Raw genomic sequence first — 26,829 nt, 5'->3', positions numbered from 1 at the left:
GACTGCAATTTCTAATGATAATAAAGTTCAAGAGCTGGTGGCAAAGTGAGTCATGGAGGGCTGTATTTGCTCAAATATCTCCCCTCATTTAATTTAAGTCCTTTTTTTCCTATCCTAGATCTATGGAGGCCCCGATTTCCACTCTCCCAGAATAGCCCAGCTGTGTACCCGGAGGTCACCTGAGAATCCCATGCAGGTCTCCAGCACAGGACATGAGCTCGCCATCCGATTTAAGACTGACAGCATGATCAGTGGGAGAGGCTTCAATGTCTCATGGCAAGCTGTCCCTGGAGGTGAGTGAACCAAAGAGAAATCTCAAAGTACTGAAGCCTAGTCCTTGTGAACTTTGATGAAATGACTGGAGAGAGGTATGAAGGCTCCACTCTGACAACTCTGTGACTTCCCTAGTACTGCTTTGGCATATACTCTTCTCTAAAACATGGGATAGAGTTTAACTTCTGAAGAGTCACGGTGCATGTGAAAACAAGGAACATATGTGAATCAATGGTGAGTGTGGGAGTGGGTGACTGGTTAGATTCACTTCCTCTCTAAGGACTTGTGCCTGTTCACCAGCCTTAAGCTGGGAAGCAGCAAAGTGGTAAATTTCTTCATGCCACAGTTTAGACCAGTGATGGCGAACCTTTTGAGCTCGGCGTGTCAGCATTTTGAAAAACCCTAATTTAACTCTGGTGCCGTGTCACATATAGAACTTTTTTGATATTTGCAACCATAGTAAAACAAAGATTTATATTTTTGATATTTATTTTATATATTTAAATGCCATTTAACAAAGAAAAATCAACCAAAAAAATGAGTTTGCATGTCACCTCTGACACGCGTGTCATAGGTTCGCCATCACTGGTTTAGACCCTTGCATTCTTGGCAAATGTCAAAACTGTATATGTAAAATTTGTGAATTCCAAGGAGTTACCAGGGGTTAGATAGTGACATTCTGCCCAAGAACTTAGGCAGTCTGAATAAATTACCTGTTGCAGATTGTTTAACTAAAAATTTAATGCACAAAATATTTTAGCAGATATTAACCTGTACAACTACTCATATTATCTGAATTTATTGAATGCTTACCATGTGCCAGGAACTTTATAATTTCATAAGACTCATCTCATTTCCATCCTGGGAGGGTAGTTCATTTCTTACACTCATCATAGTAAAGAGGAAATCAAAGCATAGAAAAATTAGTGACTTCTAGAAAGTGCCAAAGCAAAAATGTAACCTCAAGCTACCTTATGGCCCCACTTTTGTAACTCTTAAGGTAATATAACAAGTATATCTCATGTTTCCTGAAGTCAATAATGTATGAATCCTATATAATAAAAGCCTAGGTGGCGTCACATGCAACATCATCACAAGATGGCCGCCACAAGATGGCTGGCAGGGGAGGGCAGTTGGGGGCGACAAGGCTGGCAAGGGAGGGCAGTTGGGGAAGAGATCAGGCCAGCAGGGGAGGGCAGTTGGGGGGAATCAGGCCAGCAAGGATCGGGCCTAAACCAGCAGTCAGACATCCCCCAAGGGGTCCCATATTGGAGAGGGTGCAGGCCGGGCTGAGGGACAACCCCCCCCCCTGCACGAATTTCGTGCACCGGGCCTCTAGTTTAATTATAATTATAAATACATATTACTTAGATTACCCAAAAATGATTTGCAGTTATTAGAAAACTAGAGGCCCCTCTACCTGGCCTGTGGGGATCAGGTCAAAACCAGTTCTCTGACATCCCCCGAGGAGTCCCAGATTGCGAGAGGGCGGTTCTCTGGTGATGTACTCCAGAAACTGGCTCACTACTCTCTGGTTCCTGGTGAGTCACCCGAGAACCCCAGCTACCAAGTCACTGCAGCTCGGCAGCGCCTGCATTGAGCATCTGTTCCCTGGTGGTCAGTGTGCATCATAGCTACCGGTTGAAGCATCTGCCCCCTGGTGGTCATTGCATGTTATAGCTACCAGTCACACGGTTGATTAGGCTTTTATATATATACTAGAGGCCTGTTGCACGAAAAGATTTGTGCAATAGGCCCTCCCTTCCCCTGGCTGCCAGCACTGGTTTTCCTCTGGTACCCGGGACCCAGGCCTTTGCTCCGGCCGGAGCCACCTTCAAGCCTTTGCTGCTCTGGCCAGAGCCACCGTCAAGCCTTCACTTCTCCGGCCGGAGCTGCCTTCAAGCCTCCGCTTTCCAGCCCAGACGCCCCGGGTTGGGTTGCACATGGGATGCCCGCTGCCCCAGGTCGCAGATAGCAGGCCCGGATGGTGGCGGGGCAGCCGGGATGGCGCTGTCCCACCCTGCCTGCAGTATGCAAATTAGCCGCCATCTTTGTTGGCGGTTAATTTGCATATTGTGCTGATTAGCCAATGAGAGGCGTAGCAAAGGTACGGTCAATTACTATGTTTGTCTATTATTAGATAGGATGGATAGATAGATAGATAGATAGATAATACTGAATGTTTCCATTATTGGTTTGTATCATTATCAATCCAAGAAATAATGGGTCATAGAGGTGGACATTGATGGGTATTTGATAATACCATAAGAATAAAAAACTGAATAAATGTACCAGGTCCCGAATACTAATTTTGTTTATTGTTTACACTATTACAGATGTTTCTCATTTTCACCCCCTTTGCCCACCTCCACCCCCCGCAGCCCCGCTCCCCTGGCTTTCACCACACATGAAAATGGTGTTTTCTGTGTTCATGGGCTATGCATATGTAATTTAAAAGGCAGATATTAAATTATTTATAAATGCATACATTACTGAAGTAATCAAATTTCTTGGAAGGAGATGTGTTATTCTTACAGTTTACTATATTGTTAGAGAAGCATGACAAGGCATTTTATAGCTTTATGAAAACATGATTTCATTTGCACGTACTTTTCAGCATTTTTTAAAAAAATGTTTTTATTGATTTTTAGAGAGAGAGGAAGGGAGAGGGATAGAAAGATAGAAACATCGATAAGAGAGAAACATTATGGATTGGCTGCCTCCTGCACGGCGCCCCCTGGGGGTAGAGCCACAACTTGGGCATGTGCCCTGACCAGAAATGGAACTGACGACCTATTGGTACCTGGGTTGATGCTCAACTGCTTAGCCACACTGGCCAGGCAACTTTTCAGTATTTTTAAAATAACTTTTGGCATTAGTATAAAATATTTGAAGTATTTTCTTAGTTGTTCTTATTTGTTTTGTTTGGATGAATGAATAGTGGATATTCATGTCTACAAAATGTTTGGCATAGATTACATAAAAGTGGTAGTCAAAGTATCTCCTTGTTATGGGGTAAAGTTTTATGTATCAGGGTTTCGTCTCATTAATGAATTGGGTTTTCTACTTGCAGGTTGTGGTGGGATTTTCCTGGCTCCCAGTGGAGAGATTCATTCTCCAAATTACCCCAGTCCTTATAGAAGTAACACTGACTGTTCCTGGGTCATTCGAGCGGAAAGAAATCACCGTGTTCTCTTGAACTTCACTGACTTTGATCTTGAACCTCAGGACTCTTGTATTATAGTAAGTGACACAAATTTCAAGCCTTGTCTAGAGTCAAAGCTAGGTCAAAACATTGCCATATGAGCATATTTTGCAAATATATTAGTTATGAGTGTTTTGGACATCAAATCATAGGAAACCTACCAATTAGCAACTTAAAATATGAAGACAGTTATTTTTTACCTACATACAAACCAGGAGGTAGTTAATCTCAGGGTTGTTTAGAACTTCAATTTCTGCTCTACCATTCTCAGTGTGTTGGCTTTTTGTTTTGTGACCTCATGGAGCAGACCGTCCAACCTTGGGAGAAGGCAGGGAGGGGGGGTTAGAGATCAACCAAAGGACTTGTATGCATGCATATTAGCATGACCAATGGACACAGACACTGGGGCAGTGGGAGCTTGCCCTTGGGGATGGGAGTGGCCGGGTGTGCGTGTGTGGGCGGGGGGGTTATTCTGGGGGAAAAAGGAGACATGTAATACTATAAACAATTTTAAAAAATGACTGCAGCAATTCCAAACATTTTTTAATGAGTTAAAATCTGAGAAAAGGGAGAAGAAATAGTGTTAGTTGTTTCCATTTTATATTTTTTTCATCAAAAAGAAAAATTTTTCATAGAAGCCCTTTTACATATCATTGTCCAAAATTGGCTGCAATAAAGGTTAGGAAAGTATAGTGGAATGGAAGGATGAATTTATCATAACTACTTTAAATCAATTATTTTTAAGCCTCTAGGAGGGTTCCCCTTTCCTTGAGATCAGGATATTTGAACAAATGTGGCTGATAGGAAAGAATATATTGGGAGAAGGGGGTGAGAGGGAAGGGATATGGCCATTAGTTGTTTAATGAAAGATAGGTTCTGTTACTGCCAACACCTGTACCTAATGCTATATGTTTAATGTGTGAGTAAGTGAGATTGAATTTTGAGATTTCTTTTTGGTTTTAATTTAATTATTTTTAACAAAAGGTTTTCCACCTCTTATCTGTATTTTGTAACACTTTATTCAAATACCAACCAGATTCTCATAGCTAATGGATATTTCTATTTTAGTTTCCTGACAGATTCTTATACAAACTCCAACTGGCTATCTTTCAAATTTAAGAAAAATCAAAATTGTTTTAGATTTTTCAAAGTACTCCAGTCTAGTGATATAATTGTAAGTATCCTATCTAATAAAAGAGAAACATGGTAATTGGCGTACGACCGCTACCCTTCCCATTGGCTAATCAGTGAGATATGCAAATTAACTGCCAGCCAAGATGGCGGCCAGCAGCCAAGCAGCTTGAAACTAACATGAGGCTTGCTTGCTTCAGTGACAGAGGAAACCAACATTCCCCGCCTGCCTTGCCGGCCTCTGAGCTTGTAGTTTAAGAAACATAGTTACAAATATAGAAGCTAAACAAAACCCCAGAAACCTGCTTTCAGCAAGCCGGGATCTCAGAGCTGGAGTTATACATTGTTTCGATTATAGAACCGAAACAAACCAGATACCTTCTTTCAGCAGCAGAGGCCTCAGAGCTGGAGCCAGAGCTAAAGCTGGCCCAGAATAAAAAAAGAAAAAGAAAAAGAAAAAAAGGAGCAGTTGGGAGCTTCAGTCGGCCTGAAAACAGCCCTCAGTCCTCACCCAGACTGGCCAGGCACCACAGTGGGGACCCCCACCCTGAAGGGTGTGTGAACAGCTGCAAACAGCCATCATCCCCTCACCCAGGCTGGCCAGGCACCCCAGTGGGGACCCCCACCCTGATCCAGGACACCCTTCAGGGCAAACCAGCCAGCCCCACCCATGCACCAGGCCTCTATTCTATATAGTAAAAGGGTAATATGCCTCCCAGCACCGGGATCAGCGGAGCAGAGAGGCCTCCTGACACTGGGATCAGTGTGACAGGGGGCAGTGCCCAACCCCCTGATCGGCCCTGCTCTGTGTGTGACAGGGGGGAGATCCCCAATCCCCTGATTGACCCTGCTCTGTGCGGGACAGGGTATGGAGCCCCAACCCCCTGATGGGCCATGCTCTGTGTGTGACAGGGGGTGGCACCGCAACCTCCCCATCAACCCTGCCTTGAGTGTGACAGGGGGCGGTGCTCCAACCCCCCAATTGGCCCTACCCTGAGCGTGACTGAGGGTGGCATCGCAACCTCCCAATCTGCCCTGCTCTGTGCATGACAGGGGAAGGCACCCCAACTCCCCAATCAGCCCTGCTCTGAGCCCGACCAGGGGCTGCACCTAGGGATTGGGCCTGCCCTCTGCCACCGGGGAGCAGGCCTAAGCCAGCAGGTCGTTATCTCCCGAGGGGTCCCAGACTGAGAGAGGGCACAAGCCAGGCTGAGGGACCCCCTTCTCCCCCCCGAGTGCACAAATTTTTGTGCACCGGGCCTCTAGTTATTTTATAATATTAAATCATTACTGTACTTAAAAGTTCAGTTGAATTATGATTACATATTAACCTTCTAAATGAGTCTTCAGAATCTAAATTAGCAAAGCATTATACAAACTTAAGGTTTAGGATATCTACTTTCTGTAATGGTAACTTACACCAACTCTCCTGAAAAAGACAACTTAAAAACTTTGGATGATATTTAAAAACATCTTCCTAAGTGCAAGAAAGACCTCCCAAGTAGTGTGAAATTTCTGAGTTAATGTCAGAGAGAGACCTGAGCCTAGTACTGGGACTGCTTTTGCCTGTAGGGCATTTGCTGATCCAGAAGGGGGTAGCAACACTACTGAGAGCCTCTCAGGACAAAGAGGAGCGAAGTTCCAGTCCAGACCCTAAATAGGTTGGAGGCCCAGGTAAACCATCCTAAAGCCTAGGTAAAATGAGAGTAAAACAGCCGTCAAAGAGGCTGCTTCTTAGCTTCAAGTCACCTGAGTGGCCTCCAGAATCTCAAGCCATGGAATAATGACAGGAACCCTGTACTGCTAATGCATTTAAGCATTGGACATCCAGTAATGTAAGGGAGATAAATATCATCCTACATCTCATTTCTACCCATAATTCTTCATATACAATAGCCAGTGTACCATCATATATATGAGACGATACTATAACATAAATGCGATACAACATTAATAACAGACAGTGGAAACAATACACCGATATGCCAGATACTAAAATTACCAGACACAAGTTGGTAAACAACTATAGTTACTAAGCTTAGGGAAGTAAAGGTAAAACTTAAAACTTTTAGCAAGAGTTGAAAAACAATAAAAAGTAGCATTGAAAGAAAGAAAAGGAATTAACTGAACATTTATAAGTGGATAAATACAGTAGCTGAAATTAAATTCTCAGTGGAAGGTTTTTTTTTTGCATATTAGATAAATTTTTTGCATATTAGACAGAGATGAAGATAGAAATAGTGAATTGAAAGGTAAATCAGAAAAACCTACCTGGCAAAAAGTATGGATAAGCAAAAGGATAAAAAATGCAGAGGAGAGGTAAAGACACACAGAGAGTAGAGTTAAGAAGATATAACATACATTTCATTGTAATTCCAGAAGGAAAAGAGAGAAAAATGGAGCAGAATCAATATTTGAAGAGCTAATGACTAAGACTTTTCTAAAACTGATGAAAGACATCAACAAGACAAAAACAAGAATTCCAAGGAACCCAAACAGCCAAGCAGAATAAATAGAAATACATACTTATTGACAAACAAACAAAAAAACAAAAACACTTAAAGATAAAGAAAAAAATGTTACATTCAGCCTGGGGAGTGGGTGGGTGGGAGAACAGATTACCTTTTAGGAAGGGGCAGACTCAGTGTTGACTTTGCAGTTGGGATAATTAGAAGCGAAAATGACAATGGATGGTATTTTCAGTTTGAGGGAAGAAAATAATTACAAACCAGGAACTCTGCACTCTCTGAAATAGCCTGTAAAGATGATGGCAAAATCAAGCATTGAAGCAGAAGAGGGGCCTTCAAAAGAAGTGTGAATGGGCCAGTGACACACTGTCTACCTTGTAGTTTTGCCTGCTGTGGGTATTTCTCCATCACTTGTTCCCTCCCTTTGTATGGTGCCAAGTACAGTTTCTTAAAGTCCATAAACCATAGAATTCAACGTACAATGGTGTGGGACTAAAACAAGACCTAGGTCAAAGGCACACCCAGCATGGATGCATCATTTCCCTCCTGTGGTCATGAGTAGGCTTTTCCCCCTACCTGAGATATAAATACACAGCCTGGCTTTTCCATTAGCCACTGCCTTATCTCAGCATGCAGCTGGGCTTGACTTAAACTGAAATAAGAGGGAACAGATTGGAAAAAGTGAAACCTCAACTATGATCTGGTCATAGGCATGGAGATTGGAAAATAAGCCCAAAGACAGGTGCTGGGAAGAGTCCAGTCTGGCAGATAAGGTAAAAACCAAAAAGTATTAGTCCAAGCAAGTTGTTGGAATCAGAACGTTCTGTATGAAGTAGTTGGAGTGTCCCCGCCAACTACAAATGGGGCACTCAGAAGCTAATGGCACTAAGCACTTGGGTAACACACTGATATACCAAGTGAATTACCCCAGCAGTCCCATGGTGAGGAAATCTAGCTCTGTGGTGTGGTGGAGGGGACCTGAACTGAGTCTGGGTTTTGCCACTTTCTAGCTGGGAGAAAGCTAATCATTCCACTTCAGTTTCCTTAACTAGGAAATGGGGGTAGTAATAACGTCTGTGTCAGATTTGTTGTCGGGGTATTTGAAATTACGCACGTGACCTGCCTGTCACATAGAAAGTTCTCAATTCGTGCTCCCATAATCGTAATGACGCTGATGATGAGTGCCCTCAGAGGCATGTTCAAGCAGCACCGAGACGGGGAAGATGTCCTGAGCTCCCAGAAGGGGCAGTGGCCTTAGGAGCCGGGACCTCCCACCTGTGATCCTGGGCCTCAAGGTCTTCAGTAAAAGAAGAACCTGTTTATGAATCTTTGTCACAGCACAGTGCCGAGCATTTAGTGTACCTCGGACTCAATAGATTATAATAATAATCAGGAGAAAACAAGAGTGACTCATTTAGGCCTGGGAGCCAGAGAAAGTTTCACACTGAAGAATCATTCCCTGGGAGAAATGTGGTAGCTGGGCCAGGAGAGGACGCTGTAGGGAGAGAATGAGGGCAGTTGTGCACAGAGGTGTGAACACGCACAGACGTTTGGGAATGGAAAGGAGAGTGCTGTACTTGGACTGAGCTATGTGTTGGAGAACATATAGAGACCACGGGACTATAGAAGATGCCAAATTGGACAGACTCTTATATGCTTTGTGAAGAATGTGAAATGAAAGCTTTCTATAAAACAGAGGAGTAATACACTCAAAACCATATTTTACAATGATAACAGTTGTTACAAAACCGTTGGCAGAGAAAGATGGTATAAAGGCTGTTTCGGAAGCTATGAAACCGTGGGCAGTGGCCTTGGAGATGGAGAAAAAAGCCATATTGAATAACTCTTAGAATGAAATTAGAGGCTAATTCCGTGGTGGAGGGTGGGCTGGGAGATAAGAGGTAGAAGAGTTTAGACTATTCTCTTGAAGAATAGGTAATGGTGATGCCATTAACTAAAGGAGTAAAAAGGCAGACTACTGAGTTTGGAACCCTTACGGAGTTCAACACGTGAATTCAGTGCTCCGGATGGGGTGTGAGCTGGACATATCTATTTGAGGATAAGTTCTGTATATTTGGATGGTTATTGACACCACAGAGATAGGTGTGTCCACTTAGAGGAGAATTTTGTAAAGACAAAAGGGCCAAGTAAACTGGGAAACAGTTAGGGGCAGATGAAGGAACAGAGGAGAAGGAGACGGAGGAAGGGCACTCAGCGTGGGTAGAATAGGTTGAAACAAAACCATTGGATTTGGTCTTTGGTGACCTTGTAAGGACCAAGATGGTGTGTGTGGTAGTGGAAGACTCCAGACCTTCGCCCTTTCCCAGAATGATGGAAGTGAATGATTTAGGGGGAAGGCAAGATCAATGGAAAGTTATCTTTTTAAATATGGAGAAGCGTAAGCATAACAAAAGAATAAGATGCTGGTGGAAAAAGAGCAGCTGAATGTAAGCAGTAAATGGAATAACTGATGAAGGCATGTTATCAGGACAGAGACCTAGAGAAGAGACAGATTGATCCTATTGATTTCATGCTTTTAGAATGAGAAACTGGAACACACACCAACCATAAGCTATTTTTTTACTTGCAAATGTACTTATTGAAAATTATATAAATCATATGCAAACTAAATCATTTTTGTTTCTATAATTTATAAATCACCCTTATGAAAATATAAAGAAATGTGAAAAAGGACTGTTCAGGTAAATTGGGGCAGAGACCTGTATGGTTGCCAAGTGGACTCAATTATGGAGATGGGAGGTGGGCGGAGGTCTGGAACCAGGCAGGCAATGCCCTGGCGAGGCTGGAGGCTTGGCTCCAACTTACAGTTAGTTGTCCAGGGCTTCATGAAGGCAGGCATTGAGGCAGCAGCCATCTATCCTTTACAGCTCGATGGACACTGGATGTGAAACTTAACTTACTGTCCAATATCTTACACAATATCTCTGCAGTTTCAGTTCATACCAAGCCAATCATTCATTCTGGAGACATGCAAGTTAATTTCATGGTCCTGTCGCTTATACAGAGTCACTGGCAAAGAGAAAAATATTCAGCTACCAATGATGTTCCCAGATAATGTTTGTGTTCATGGAACTTTTAATAGACCTCAAGTGCACTGTTTAATACTGAGGCGAATTGTGCTTGGATGAGACCAGCCATCATGTGTTTTTCCCCACACTCCCATAACAATTTGGATTGTCAGAAGCAGAAATATTAATTTTAACAGTCATTATTGTTAATAATCATAAACACATATATACATAGAATGTTAAAGTTGGAAAATGAGAGATTAGAAATAATTTACTGTCATCTCCTTATTTTTAAAATAAGAAAACTGATGTTCAGATGGGTCAGCATCAATACAAGGTAGAAATTAATAGTAGGATCAGCACTAAAATGCAAGCAAGTCTAAAGTAAGAATAAGTATTCTGGTAAAATATAAAAATTATGGCCTATACAGGGAACTGGCAGAATAAAAGACAAGTAGGAAAATAGGGAGAGAAAATAAAATTAGGGTTACTTTAGAACATTGTGAATTCTCTTACAGATAAGCCCAATATTAGGAAAAGTGTTAGGATTTAACTATGCAGTGGACAGTGTCTGTACTCTGAAGTGGGGTGGTCTGTGTCCCATCCGTCCATTCCGTCTTTGGTGTCAACTAAGTGCTGGGCACCAGGCACTAGTGTCTGGGGTTGGCCCCACCACTCACTCTCTCATGGCCTGGGGACCTTAGAGTGCTCGCTCACTTATAAAATCGAGTGCCTGGGGAACCCAAGCAGAAAGAGAGAAGCTAGGGAAGAGGATCCTGTTTAAGAGTCGTATTTATGTATAGAAAGAGGAGAACATGGTGGGAGTTTGACGGAATGGACACTAAGGGTCAGGCGATGTCATCAGTGGGTTCATTTCTGAAGTCACAGCCAGACCCGCCCACACTAAACTTTTGGTCACCCCCTGGGGCGCACGTCCACCAGGCATTGGTTAGAAGAGCAATTCCACCTGCTGCACAGAGGAAGCTCCTCCGTAGTTGGCCTGGTCCCCAGTGGTGCCAAGCGGAGGCAGGGTAACCCCACAGGCAGCCCCAAGCTATCACTCCTGGTTTCATGGAACTGAAGGCAAGGCTCAGCAAGTGGAAGAAATGAATGAAAAAATTTAAATGGAGCAGTAAAATACACAACTTCCATCCCCTCTATATAACCCGTAGCAGCAGACTTTGTATTCCAAAGGCGCCTATCTTTTGATGGATGGCTGAATTAAGGAAAAGGGGCATTTTTTGCTGTCTCCACTCTGTGATGAGCAGTGGGAAATTGCAGGTGACACATTTGGGAATGTGCTGTGTAGAGTTCACTTCCTGGCACAATTATTGATAGACATTCTCACTATTTTGAGCCACATGAGAACTTAGATAACATCACAGACGTGTGTTTTCTAGAATTACAGGTTGCCATAGTGAAAAAAGAGAGACACTGAATCTTCTGACTTCTATTGAAATGGCAATGGCATCATGGGGTCCTAACGACAAAGCTGGACTTGCACTCCAGTTTCAACGAGTTTGGTGATAATGTTTGCTCCATCCCTTTACAGTGGCCAGTTTCATTAACCCCGGGCTCCTGAATGACACACATTGTGAGCAGTTCTTGCTGAGGCAGCAGTGGGAGCACTGGCGAGGCAGGACTCTATGGTCAACGTGAAAATGGCTCCATTATGTTCCCTTTCGGGAAGGCTGTTTTAACGTGACCTCCGACTGACAGTTTAATTGCTTAATTAGAGTCTCTCTTCTGAGCCTCAAATTCACATGGCCCTGCAAGAGCTTATTGATCCCTGGGACACGCTGCCTGTAGTTCCCTGTGAGAGAGAGCAAGGAGAGAAGTCAGTTCAGCAGCACCCGTGGCCCCAGGAGCCTCCAACCTCTGATTTCTGCATCCGCTTTGCTCAGCACAATGGAATGTCTGCCTTGTGAGAACCAGTGAGAAAGAGATAAAAGCAAGCAGACCACAGTCCAGAGCCAGGCTCCCATTTGGAGAAAACACACACTCACTAGGGCTGACGGAGCCTAGAACAAAGAAAGGGCCCAGGATGAGTAGCCGGTTTCTGTTCCGCAGCTTTTTGTACTGATCCAGGAGGAAGAAAGCAAAGGGTCTGGTTGGAACTGAAGAAAACCAGATGCCCCCACCCCCACCCCAGAGCTGCAGGGTCTGTTTTTACGAACATTGTTTGACGATAAGGTGCGGGGTGGAACAGTGCAAACACTGACTGCAATTTCCACATTTTGTTTTATTTTTTTAAGACACTACCCAAGACGTGTTTCCTTTTAAAACATTGATCATTTTCAAAACAGATCAAATAGACACAGGAATAATAGAACTCTTTGGGCTTCAAAGAGACAGTGGAAACAACTCTTCCTTAAATATTTACTGTTTTACAAATAATCCAAGACAGAAATCAATCTCCTCCTCCTCACCTCCCCTCCCCCCCCCCCCGCCTTATTTCTTTCCTCTCTTCTTCACTCCTCACCATAGAAAATTTACTTTCCATTTGAAAATTGAGGATGGTTTCTGACCATCTCTTTAAAACGTTTGCGACTTACTTTTGATAACCTGCTTAGCCCTTTTGCACTCCAGCTCCAGAGCAGGCACCAGACGCTGGGCCAGTGCTTTACATCCCAAAGCAAACAACAATGGAAGGGAGGCCGCAGCTCTCAGTCAGTGGACCCGGGCTTTGTTTTGTTTTGCTTACAAGTCAGCTCAGAATCTCCTTACAGGCTTGTTTCTTTCGAGAATAAAATGAATTTCTTGGATTTCTTTTTGTATTAACATTGGAGTCACTGCTTAGAACAGTTGCAAATTCTTAGACTTGTAGTCTCCTGTAAAATGTGAAGACTGAGTGTGATAATGTAGAACAAAGGACCGCGAGTGACAATGTCCATGCGGTGAGTGACTACACATTTCACTTGGTACTAATTTCAGGGCAGGGTAGCTGGAAAGTACCACTGACAGGAAACTGATGCTTCCTACTCCCCACCCAAAAGAAAAGCTGCTAGAGTGAGTAATATTTTCCTCTCTGTCCTCGCATTTATGACTCTAACAGCTTGGATAATTTCCTGAGGGATTCCCTTCCCTATCACTTGATATTTCCTCTATCATACAGCAGTTCTCATTCCAAAAATAGAAATTCCATCAGCAGCTATACTACCAAATGTAATGTGTGAAAATATTTCATGGATTCTCACCCTCAAAAAGGACTTTGCACCCTCATGGGCATGATCTATTCTGTAGCCTAAATATTTTATTTTTCAGCACATTTTTTTCCCTCGTAAGTTTTAAGGCAATCTAAAGCAGTAGACATGTGTTGCAAGGAGTTCAACTTGAAGTAAAGAGTAAATATCAGAGTGAAAGCCAAGTTACAGCAGTGGCAAAGTGAGGAAAGAGGCTATGCTGCACCAGAAAGTTAGACTGTAATTAGAAAAGGACAGGTGTGGCTGTATATCTGAATTCAAGAATAGCACTGAGTGTAGGAATCAGGGATATAAGTTTCAGTTTATTATTGGTCCAGGCACTGCACACTTTGTTACATAGTCTGCTAAACTAGCCATGCTGGGAATCCCATGCATGTTCAGTGGGAGGGGATGCGTGACAGGTGCCAAGCACTCTGAAGTCCACAGGGGCCCCAAAGAAGAATGTCTCAAATGCCACTAAGGATGCTTTATTGAGAGGAGACTTCCATTCTACTTCTAGAGCTCCCATAATTATCTTTCTAGGAAGCCATGGACATCTCATTTAGCTTCGTAGATTCATAGTCTCAATATTCTATCCTCAATGGATGATACTTGATTTTGTCTTTCCAGTTGGTTTAATGATAACTGATCAGATGTCAGAAGGATGGGATCAGATGGATACTGTTTCTACACTCCTCAGTGTGTGACTGAATCCCTCAGAGCAGGATTGAATTAAAAAAAATACTTTTATTCATTTCAGAGGGGAAGAAAGAGGGAGAGAGAGATAGGAACGTCAATGATGAAAGAGAATCATTGATTGGCTGCCTCCTGCACGCCCCCCCACTGGGGATCAAGCCTGCAACCTGGGCATGTGCCCTTGACTGGAATCGAACCTGGGACCTTTCAGTCCACAGGCTGACGCTCTATCCACTGAGCAAAACCAGCTAGGGCAGGATTGAATTTTTGAAATGTATTTAAAGCATTTATCACAGTATCTGGAACAGATAAGTGCTGGCTGCTACTCCTAATATTTCTGTTACTGCTACTACTACTTCTATTACCACTCATACTATTTTAAAGGTCTTAATTTATCTTTTAAAATTTGTGAAACTTAAGGCACACAGAACTACAGAACTGGGTTCATAATCCTCAGTTCATTGCTAATTATCACCATTAGTTTTTACATAGCTTAATTTTGTTTTATCTTAAAGTATTTTTATATCTTAATATATATATACTAGAGGACCGGTGCACAAAAATTTGTGCACTCGGGGGGGGGGGGGCAGGTCCTCTCAGCCCAGCCTGCACCCTCACGCAATCCTGGAGCCCTCAAGGGATGTCCTCAGGGATCAGGCCTAAAGCGGCAGTTGGAGGACATCCCTCTCGCAATCCGGGACCACTGTCTCCTAACTGCTCGCTTGCCTGCCTGCCTGCCTGCCTGATCACCCCTAACCACTCTCCTTCCTGCCTCATTGACCTTAACTGCCTGCCTGCCTGCCTGATCACCCCCTAACTACTCACTTGCCTTCCTGGTCATCCCTAACCATTCTGCCTGCATGCCTCATCGCATCTAACCACTTGCCTGCCTTCCTGATCACCCCTAACCACCTTTGCCTGCCTGATCACCCCTAACCACTCTACATGCCTGCCTTTTCCCCCTAACCACTCTCTCTGCCTGCCTCATTGCCTCTAACTGCTCACCTGCCTGCCTCATCGCCCTTAACCACTCTACCAGCCTGACTGATTATCCCTAACTGCTTGTCTGCCTGCCTGATCACCCCTAACCACCTCTGCTCAGCCCCGCAGCGGCAGCTTCATCTGGAAGGATATCTGGAATGACATCTGGAAGGTCCTTTAGTTGTCCAGTCTAATTAGCATATTACGCTTTTATTATTATAGATAATTTTGTGCACATATACTTGAAAATCATTTCAGTAAATTTCATCATTTCATAAGTGTGTTATTTTGATACCTTCTAGAATATCCACAAATGAGTTAAGAAGAAAAAAGTAATAGTGTAGAAAATGAAAATAAAAGCATATTCATATATATTTATAGTTTATTTGCATGAAAAGCTCAATGTTGAAGCATTGTCATACCTTGGGAATTGTAAAATATGCTGTGTGTTTTGCTTGTGAATTAAAATAGTTTTTGCTTACTCCAGATTTTAATAATTTTATCCCACACATTTAGTTGGCTTATTTTCTGCATGAGCAAGATGAAAGTTAATAAAACAAGAAGATAGGAGATTCAGTAGATATATACCCCTTCCCCCCATTTACTCTCCAATAAGCTGAGTGAATATATTCCAGTTCCTAGACGTGAAAATACAAACATTACTGATGGAGCTATGTTCATTTCCCCCCTCAGTCATGTGCTTTGGACAGTAAGTAATGACTGTTTCAGTAAGGTGAGCACAAGTCACCCTGATAGCCTGGGTTTTGATCCTAGAGGAGGGGCTGTGGGCTGAAGTGCTATGTGCACTGCATCCCTATCAGTCCTTTAGTTCTCAAGCAGAGACCAGTGATTGCTTGTCTTTATTTAGTACAATTTTTAAAGTGCTGGGATGCTCAGCTTTCCTTTTGTATTGCATTTTACATTTTTCCAAAGAACACACTGCACAGTGGCTATGGTTTGAATTGAAGGGGGCACATGAAGCAGGGAGAATTTCTGGCTGCTGTGGTGATTGTGACCAGATGTGATGAGGTCCCACACCAGGACACCAAGAGGAGGCCCTGCATGGGAGGTGGTGGGAAGGCATCCAAGAGATATACCACAGAGAGAATGCACAGAACACGGGATCCACTGGATGGGGGGCAGGGGGCGGTGGTGGGAAAGATCTAAAATGGCATTTTCTGAGGCAAAAAAGAAAAGGAAAGGAGGAATTAGAAGGAGAGGGAGATGACCTCAATTTGCGATGTTTACTTTCAAAGCTTATGGGACCATACAAGCCATGAGGTCTGGAATGCCATTGGATATATGAGCCTGGAGCTTGGAGATGGGTCTATTTCCATTGTAGATATTGGTCAACTAACAAATACCTTGGAGATCTTAAAACAGAAGCATATCCGTTTGACTTGATACATTCCTGACAGGCAACAAAAGGCAGATTAAGTGCCATTAATACCCATCTGGCTCAGATACTGCAGTACAGTTATGTGAATAGCATTTTGTTATGTCTCTGTATGTGATCATTTACATGTATGGCTGGCTAAACACTTAAGCATTTCAAATATGTATGTCATTTTAAAAGTTTACATGCTCCTCATATCACATTTTTATGATACAGAAAAGAAGAAATAAGAAATTGGTGCCATCCATATATTTCAACACCGAGACAAACTATTAAAAGTTTGGCTTATTTCCTACACAAACATATACATACAAACACACACATGCAGACTTATACACATATAAACATTGATATTAAGTACTTAAAACGTACCAGGAACTATCCTAAGTACTTTATATCTTTTAACTCATTTCATTCTGATGAACAATATGAGCTGTGTGCTCATGTCCATTTCATTTTACAGATTTGGAAGCTGGAGGTTAGAGAGGTGAGAAACTTGTCTAAAATAATATTTTAAAAAGCACAACGTATCTCACAGCCATTCTCTGAGAGCCTGTGAGGGTGTTTTGCTATATAAAGAGTTTTTCTCTCTAAAAGAAATTCTGGCACTGGATTCTAAATAATGCATACTGTAAAATAATGCATATTTCTCTGAGCATTAAGTGTATGGCAACGGAAAGGGTTCCTTTTGCTTAGCTCCTTTATTTTCTCAAATTACCAGTCCTTAGGACTCTGAACATAGGCCCTATAAATATCATCAGAAAGGGATGCTAGTCTCTGCCTCAGTTTTCCTCCCCACATCACTTTATGCTGGAGATGACATCTGTGAACTTGGAAAAGGGGCTGGTGTTTACCCAGATCTCCTTAAGATTTTAAAGCATCAGTGTTAAAATTCATAAATGATTGGGTTGGTTTTAACTCTGGATAGAATTTAGGGCAGATATTTTCAACCTTTTTCATCTCACTGGACACATAAACTTAATTACTAAAATTCTATGGCACATCAAAAAATATATTTTTTGCTGATCTGACAGAAAAAAGTATAATTTTTATTCATTCACACCAGACAACTATTGCTCTGTTGCCTATTGTCATTTCTTATTTGACAATATACGGGAAAAGGTCAGTGCCTGTGACTAAATAGTCAAGTATTGCATGTTTTAAAATTTCTTGGGGCACACCAGTTGAAAATCGCTGGCTAAGGGTATGGATGGTTCCTGACAGTACTGCCTACTCGGCCTTGGGGATTGGTCTGATGTCCTCCGCCCACCTTCCGCTTTCCATGTCCTCTCACAGCCAGAGAAAGGCTGGTACAGTCAGTGAGAAGGCATCTGGGAGCAGTGTGTGTGGCCTGTGCCCTGGGATTGGACCTTCCTCCATTGCCCTTTGGGACCAGAATGTAGAAAGCCTGCCCAGAAAGCAGCCCCAACTGACCTCTAACCCACTGTGAATAGCCTCCTTTACCCACAGCCGGGTCTGCTATGCATTACACACTCTAATCCAAGAGAGGGGACAGTTTTTTCTTAACTCTGGGTTTTTCTCAATCTTATCCTATTTTGGGGGGCCATAGACTCATCAGTTAGAGGCAATGAGGCAGGCAGAGAGAGTGGTTAGGGGCATCCCAAGTCTGTGTAGATGCCGTCCTTACTGTATGCATTTATTTGTAGCCTGTGACATGCACGTTCTTTTCCTTTAAAAAGTCTCCTACTTGTACAATAAAATTAAGGTTTGATATTATGAATATGTATTCTGGTATCTGGAAATTTTACAAAACTCTGGATACTTTCTAAAGAGACCAACTTTTCTGTTAAAATTAGATTACCACTTGACTAGATCTGCCCGTTTTCAGAGCCCCTGTAGTGTTAACTCCCAGGAATACTGGCTACTTTTTCTTTGGTGGATTCAACTTTAAAATTTTATTTTACTAACATCAGATCAGAAAAATCAATTCCCAGGTCTAGAAAACTCTCAGCAGTAGACTTCAACAAGAATTCTACATCTGTAAGTTATATGACTACACATGTAGCTAATAGCAGTATAATTTGCTAGCTTTTTCTGGGGCACTAATTGGAATTAAGGAAAAATGCATATTGATAATTTTCATGACCTTAGAATTTTAAATAAATAGGAACAAGTTTCCTATATTTTCTTCCTTGCATTTTTCCTTACAATTTTAAAATTAAAAGTTAAGCTGATTTGATATTACAAGTGTAACAACACTCTTAAATAAAAGAATTGCTATTCTAAACTACTTAAAAAAATCAACTGTCTCCTTGATAACCTGAGGTATTATACTTTTATATAATAACAATTAGGTACATATAACTTAATAATTCTAAAAAGCATTTTATTATTATTATTTTAAATCCTCACCCAAGGATATTTTTCCATTGAATTTTAGAGAGTTGAAAAGAGACGGAAAGACAGAGAGAAATATTTATGTGAGAGAAATGCATCAATTGGTTGCCTCCTGCACATGCCCAACCAGGGCCCAGGTTGGGAAGGAGCCTGCAACAGAGGTACATGCTCTTGATTGGAATCGAACTTGGGACCTTCAGTCCACAGGCCAATGCTCTATCCACTGAGCCAAACCAGCTAGGGCCTAAAAAGCATTTTAAAGGGGAGTAACATGATATAATGTAGAAATTGGAGAAAGAATTAAGTTCCTGACTCTTGGATCACTAGCCTCCATTGTCACTAGCCTCCATTGTCACTAGCCTCCATTGCCACTAGCCTCCATTGCACCAGCTTCCATTGTCACAAGCTCCCATTGTCACTAGCTCCCATTGTCATAAGTTCCCATTGTCACTAGCCTCCATTGCACCAGCTCCCATTGTCACTAGCTCCCATTGTCACTAGCCTCCATTGCACTGGCTTCCATTGTCACTAGCTCCCATTGTCATAAGCTCCCATTGTCACTAGCTCCCATTGTCACTAGCTCCCATTGTCACTAGCCTCCATTGCACCAGCTCCCATTGTCACGAGCTTCCATTGTCACTAGTTCCCATTGGATAAGATAGTACTTAATAGCTAGCATACTTGTTAAGTCTCACTTTAATCATTTTTTAAAAATCACATGGTATTGAGGACTAAGTTAGAATGTGAAAGTTCTACAGTGCGAATCATGTTTTGGGTGCCATTGGTATATACTTTTGATTTGGGGAAATTTGGGATCCTTCAACTTTGGATCCATTCCTTGTGAAGCAATGCTTCAGCCATATGAATTTCAGCAGAGGTCCTGCAAATCCAAGGTCTCTGAGGTTGGGGTTGGGGGCTGGAAAACGTGGAGACCCCCTGAAGATGTGCCCTCTCAAAGGATTGTAGGCACTGACTCCTTCATGTGACTTTCTGAAGTTTCCAGCTTTGACTTTCTACATTACTTTTTTTTTTTTCCTTAAGAGGATTGCAATCATTCAGAGAAAAAAAGAGAGTTTAGGAACAATATCCATTCACTCACTAGAGCTCTGACTTTAGGGAGGAATAAAGGAGACTAGAAGAATCTTGCTTTTGTAAGTTCGTGGATTTGTAAAAATACCCTGAATGATGTGTTGTTGTTACTTGGGGATGTCTATAAACTTCATAGAACCCTAGTGTTCCACTAGAATTTAAGAAATGTTGTTCTAAATGAACAAACAAATCACCTTAGAGAAGCAAGTAGTCTTGACCAAGAATCAGTTGGTATTCTTTCCCAGACCCTGTAACCGTGGATATTCTAGAACAGGGGTTGGCAAACTTTTTGACTTGAGGGCCACAATGGGTTCTTAAACTGGACTGGAGGGCCGGAACAAAAGCATGGATGGAGTGTTTGTGTGAACTAATATAAATTCAAAGTAAACATCATTACATAAAAGGGTACCGTCTTTTTTTTTTTTTTTTTTTTTTCGTTTTATTCATGCGGGCCGTAGTTTGCCCACGGCTGTTCTAGAAGGTAGTCTCTAGAGCAAGTATTAATATAACATTACTGAAACTCTAGGTCGTTATAGTTATCACCTTAGGAAAGTAGAAAACCAAGTATAGAAATAATAAAGTCTTTAATTAAACCAATGATGATAATATTGGAAAGTAGGGTTAAGTGTAAATGTCCTAAGAGGTTCTGTAATATGGTTTATACGTTACTTTGACTATTTTTTAAGGTGTCCAAAATGTTAAAAAAAATAAAATAAAAAAGCAATTAGACTAGATTAGAAAGTATATTTTGAATTGGTTAAGAAAATGTAAGCTCGGCTGGTGTGGCTCAGTGGTTGAGCATCAACCTATGAACCAGGTGGTCATGGTTCCAGGTCAGGGCACATGCCTGGGTTGAGGGCTCAACCCCCAGTAGGGGGCATACAAGAGGCAGCTGATCAATGATTCACTCTCATCATTGATGTATCTATCTCTCTCTCCCTTTCCCTTCTCTCTGATATCAATAAAAATATATTTTAAAAAAGAAAAGAAAATGTAATCTAGAGTTTAATCTATCTTTAAATGAATAAAAATCAGTTTTAATGTTTATTTGTGGGATATATATATTTAAAATTTGACCATTAATTTTTAAAAAAGAAAATAATTGCTGCGTCAGAATCACATTTATTTAAAATTCATTATTATAAAATCTTTAGCCCCCTTTGTGAGAAAGTTACAAACTCTATAAATGTTTGATTCACATACTTGTATAAATTCAACTGAGAATAGCCTCCCAATTATATTCATGCTCTAAAAAGAACATTGATTTTAATCATGACTAGATATTTAGTCATTGATGTATCCCTTCCTTGTGTTAAATCCATGAACTTTAAAATTTTCCCTAAGATTTTCTTATTATATATAAATGACATGTTTTGAGTGAAACAACAGAATTTTAATTTCATATTTTAATCCCACTCTGATAGTTGGCCAGTTGATGCATCTATTCCACTCAGTTGGTATCTTGCATTTGATAAAATGAGAGTTTCAGTTCTGTGCTCTAGGATCTAGCTGTCTGTTTCCACATGACCTGCTCCCTCGCAGGAACATGTGACTTGGCCACATTATTTGGGCTCTTTGTGCATCAGATGGAGGGATTCTTGGGAGGAGAAAATGGGATAAATGTACGTGAAGGGCTGAGTCCAGTTCCTGGCACATAGTAAGCACTTAATGAATAGTTGCTATTATTATTGTCACTCAAAGAAAAAGAACTCATTTACCACTGGTTTACACATAAGAGCATTAAAATTTCACACAGAGTTCCAAGGAAATGAGCCAACTTCAATTTCACAAACCAAAACAGCAATTTTGAGTGCATGTAATGAAAACTCTATTCCATTGGTAAGTATGGGAGGTCACCTAGTTCCAGCATAGTACTGAGTGGACACAGAACCCAATATATTTTCTTAATTTTTGAGATAATTTTCTAAATTAAACTCACATCACTATATCATTTGGATGAACTCTGTCATTTCTCTTCCTTCTTAACCATGACCGTCTGAAGAACAAACAGTGCTAGCAAATGTTGGGTTTCTGAAAAGTAATGGTGACTCATCATTGTTTTTCATCGATTGCTCCTGAATTCATTCTTGCATCAAACATTTTCAGTACATGTTGTGGGTATGGCCTATGATGTGACTGCCTTGGAGTTGGAGGAGGAAGGAGGGCTGTGAAAGCGATGGTGTTTATGAAGACATCTGGGGATCTAATAGCGCTTCTGGCAGAGACTCTCCTACTGAAATCACTAGCATGTCCCTAGAAATGGCCGAAGACTCAGACATTCCCATGAAACTGTGTCACACGACAACAGAGTAAAGCATTCGATCTGGCAAATGTTTTGTTTTCCACCATCTCACCAATGTGCAGATACTCCATGGAACATAGGCCTTTTAGATGAAAGTATGAAATTCTGAACCATTATTTTCCCATTGTCTTTCTTTGTAGGCATACGATGGTTTAAGCTCCGCAACTACCCGCCTTGCCCGTGCTTGTGGAAGACAGCAGCTGACTAACCCCATCACCTCTTCAGGAAATAGCCTCTTTGTGAGATTTCAGTCTGGCCCTTCTAGACAGAGCAGGGGCTTCCAAGCTCATTTCAGGCAAGGTAGGTACAGGGTGGGTCTCTCCGAGGCACCGGCCATCTCTCCTTAGGTGCCTCTCTTGGTGCTACAATAAAATGAGACCAATCCTTAGAAAATGGTCCTGGCTTTCTACTTCATATGCAACAACTTACATAGAACCAAGGAACTATGACTTGCAATTATTCCATTTATTAATACTTTCAATTTACTATTGTCTAGCTTGGTGCCTTTTTCCTTTGGATCTCTGGAACTCTCCGACAAGTTTTCAGAATAATACCTACAAGCAGCTTTAATACTAGAGATATGATTTCTAAGTGTCTATCTAAATTTTTTTGTCCATAGATAAATTACCTAACACTTATCCAAGGTTGTACATCCAAAGGAGATAAACCACTATAAATTATATATACAAATAAAAGCCTAGGTGGTCCTCACGCCCTTGTGTATGGCATTGTCACAAGATGGCTGCCACAAGATGGCCACAAGCACAGCAGAGGCAGGGCCTGGTGGCCGCTCTGCACAGTGAGGCCTAGGGGTTCCGCAGCTCTGTGTGGTGCAGAGGAGGCGGGTCCCGGTGAAGGAGGTGGGTTGCGGCAGGGGAGGGCAGTTGGGGGCCATCAGGCTGGCAGGGGAGCAGTTAGGGGGCAATCAGGCAGGCAGGCAGGCGAGTGGTTAGGAGCCAGCAGTCCCGGATTGTGAGGGGGATCCCAGATTGCAGAGGATGCAGGCCGGGCTGAGGGACACATTATACCCCCCCTCCCCCCATGCATGAATTGCATACACCGGGCCCCTAGTAAACTATAAGCTTGCTTGTAATGTAGAGTCAGATTGTAACCCTTGAATCTTGACACTGTCCACCTGCCAGTGTTGTTTTCCATTGTTTTTGTTCTTAAATCACCACTTTCCAGTTCTTCTGACCTTTTTTTCATTGCCTTTGATCTGGTAATTCTTAGAGATCAATCCTTTACCCTACCCTCAGAGAAGGAACCCAGAACAAGAAGGGGTGTGAGTTGGCTTCTGTAGGCCTCTTGTTTTATTCAGATGACCTTTGTCATTTCAAATAAGTTTAGTCTGCTTGGCCACTTGTCTGTTTCAGTGCACTTGCTTGCATTCTAAAGTAGAGAGCCCTGGCTAGGGAGTTTCTGGATCGAGGTCTCCCAAAGACACACTGTACACTTTGGAGCAAGACAGACTGAATAAATCAACCATTCTCTGTGTTTCCAAAGAAAGAACAATTTCTAAATACATTTTTCCCCATTTAATTAATCACTTTGCTTTGCTTGGGAGTGAAAAAAAAGTCCCCAGTGGATCTTCTCTTGGACTATTAGAACAGCCTCCTCAATCTCACCATCCTTTCTCCATCTTCCTTCAAGGTGAACTCGCAAAAGCCTCGTTCTGATCATGCCCTTGAAAGTGACAATATCTGTCCGGCTGCACTGCCTAGGCCCTAGGGAATGGAGCCCGAGCTCCCTCAGACGGTACCCAAGAGCCCAGGAACCTGCTCTGATCTTTTATTCAGTGCCACTTCCAACTCCCCCCAGGGCCCCACACTTCAGCCAAGTCTGTGTAGATGCCGTCCTTACTGTCCTCTGCGTTTCTGCTCAGGCTGCCCTCCCCCAGAACTACCCTTTCTCCCCCCCAATTCCTCCTCCGGCCACTATCTCCCCCGTGACACTCCTCTCTCACTCTCACTGGCAGCAGCCTCTCCCTCTCCTCATTCCCATAGAGTTTTGCACTTCTCTGATAATCCACAGCCATTCTTGTGAAGTCTTGTTCAATTGCATATTGATTTTCCTAGAAAAAAAGGTGTCCATAAAAAGATTATTTCTATACCTATAATTATGAGTAGGCAGAGTAAGTGAATCAATGCCAGAGTTTTGAGTGATTCATTCAATTCATAGCCATTTAATCTGCTGTTCTGTGTGGCTCCCCACTTCCTGTAATTGAAGGAAACGGTTATAAATGTACAGTGAAAAGCCATTTTCTCATGGCTTGTGTGCAGCTTCCTCGGCAGATTACTTCCTTGGCCTGCATTTCGGAAATGAGGAAAAATCAATTATGTTTTCATTCATCAAATAATTGTTGTGCATAGCCAGTGGACATCCAGAGTACATGACTGTGTGTGTGTTTGTGTGTCCTCAGTCTGTGGAGGCTACATCCTCACCGACTCCTTTGATACCATATCCTCTCCATTGTTCCCTGCCAAGTATCCAGACAATCAGAACTGCAGCTGGATAATTCAAGCTCAACCCCCATGTAAGTAACAAAAACAAAGAAGGAAAGGAATGCTGGTGGATGGTGTCTGTGGGAAAGTCCGTCCATGACTAACGTTCTTATCTCTTCCGAGATAACCATTGACGGCCTTCCTCTCTTTTTTTTGAAGTCCCAATTCCTGCTCTGCACAAGAACAAACATTTCCTAATTTGATAGAAAAGTTATTTTACATTTTATTCTTAATTAAAAAATTTTTTTTTAAGTTTCAGAGCCTAGCAAAGAAAAAGAAACACCCGAACCTTACTGTATTGACAGGCATGTGAGATTGGGGGTAAGCAAAACTAACTGATAAATAAGTAAATCGTTTTTGACACTTATGCCTTAAGTGTAGCAGATGCACAAAAATAGTTGCCAAATGGATAAATAAATAAGAACCATAGACTGGAAAATTAATAATTCATAGTTTGGAAATACAATGCCATGAGCATATTGCTCTTTAATCAAAGTGGAAGTTAATTATAAAACCTGGTCTCTGCTGCAGTGCTTGTATGAAAAAAAAAAAAATTCCAGCATAGGCCTGGAAGAAACACTTAATGAGTACTTAACATTATTTCATTTTTGGAATCCTGAAGTCTTATTTTCTGACCTGGTAATAATCTGGTGGTAAAACCTTACCACATATTACAGACAAAGAGAATGAGGAGACCCTTCAGGACTCAAGCAGTGACCTGAGAGTGGGTGACCCTGGGGCCATTATGAATCGTGTTTTAGATGAGTTCTACCATTCCTTGAGGTTTTCAGGAAAAATTTATGATTTCAGTCATAATGCGAGAAAGGCATTAAGCTCTGGACTCCACTCTACAATTAATGACCTGGGTGATAACAGGGAAGTCACTTAAGCAAATGAGGCCCCATTAGCTAATCTAAAAAAGTGAAGAGTTTGGCTTCACTATTCTCTAACACATTTCCCGGATGTCAAGAGTTAACAAATGGATATCTTTCCTGACATGCATGGGCTTTGGTGGCTGGTGATGTAATCCTTAGCCACTGGCTGCCTGGAGCCTGGAGCCACAAAGCAAGTTGCCAGCCCTCCGGAAACTGGGCCTTAGGTAAAGAGGCCCCCTGCCTGAGCCAGCGGTTCTGCGCCTCAGGATACTTTATGATGAGCTGTAATGCATTTAGATGAGATCTCACTGGTTCAAAGCCAGCATCAGGGGAAGATCCTATTCCGAAGACAGGGACCCTGGAATAATGACAAAAGGAAAACATTCCCCGGGCACTTGCTGTTCTGCAAGTAATCCAAAGCTTTCTTTTTAAATGACTGAACCATAGGGCCCTGGCCTTACAGTGAAGCGGACAGTGCTAGGTAGGACATGCTGCCAGGAAGAAGAATGTGTCTTATTTACGATCGCCCATAAAGAACCAGGACTTAAGGACCAATTCTACTGAGAAAAGTACTTAGGAGAAGAACATAGCGAGGGCTGATATAAAAATGTGTAAAGGCTACATTTTCCAACAAGCTGTTCCCCATAGTGCATGGAGGACGCCTACCCAGGAGTCCTCTTCCTTACTGGCATTTCAGATTCTCTAGGTGTTTTCAACAACATGGATTGATGCCCTTCAAAGGAAACCTGTCAGCAGAGAACTTGTCACTGTCCCTCTTCATCCCCTCAACCCCTGGGCAGATCTGCCCATTTCAGTGCCTCCCGCTGGAGAACCCACCCATGAATCCTCAGAGGTAAACTTTCCCGCCCTGTATGTTTCGTTCGCCGGTACGCTATTAAATAGACTTCGCTTTTTCTTCCAGTCAATCATATCACCCTCTCCTTTACTCACTTTGGACTTGAAAGCAGCACAACATGCACACAAGACTTTTTAGAAATTTTGGATGGCAACTATGACGACGCGCCCCTCCGAGGTACCGTGCCTGGAGTGCTCTCATTTCTGTCTGTGGCCTTGGCTGGGTTTTAGTTATATTCTGGCATATCTGTGTGCTGTCATTCAAGGTCAGAATGTTTCCAATAAACATGAAGAGCAGCATAAGCCAAGTAAAGATAATTAGGGAATAAGAAACTGGAATTCAGTGTGGGGTTCAAGAAACTCAGCTTGTCATATTCAAGGACATGAATAGTTTATGCATTTTTTAAATTTAAAAGTTGCAAACACTTAGGTAGTAGTGAAATGCATTCTACCCCAGCATTAAATAGCATTCTATGAGAAATTTCTTA

The 26,829-nt window shown here is 42.1% G+C and overlaps 1 protein-coding gene across 1 annotated transcript in view; it reads left to right on the top strand.

The window, feature by feature from the left end:
- Positions 1-26,829, top strand: part of CUBN (cubilin) — a 284,448-nt gene that overhangs the window by 130,005 nt on the left and 127,614 nt on the right. Inside the window, exons 30-34 of the mRNA XM_059660312.1 lie at positions 119-293; positions 3,347-3,516; positions 22,251-22,410; positions 24,530-24,643; positions 26,409-26,519. Of these exons, the coding sequence (XP_059516295.1) occupies positions 119-293; positions 3,347-3,516; positions 22,251-22,410; positions 24,530-24,643; positions 26,409-26,519 (730 nt within the window). The remainder of the gene's footprint in view (positions 1-118; positions 294-3,346; positions 3,517-22,250; positions 22,411-24,529; positions 24,644-26,408; positions 26,520-26,829) is intronic.

Source organism: Myotis daubentonii, chromosome 1, assembly GCF_963259705.1.
Source record: "Myotis daubentonii chromosome 1, mMyoDau2.1, whole genome shotgun sequence".
NCBI lineage: Eukaryota > Metazoa > Chordata > Mammalia > Chiroptera > Vespertilionidae > Myotis > Myotis daubentonii.
The sequence above is the reverse complement of the archived record's forward strand: the minus strand, read 5'-3'. Positions and strand labels throughout refer to the sequence as shown.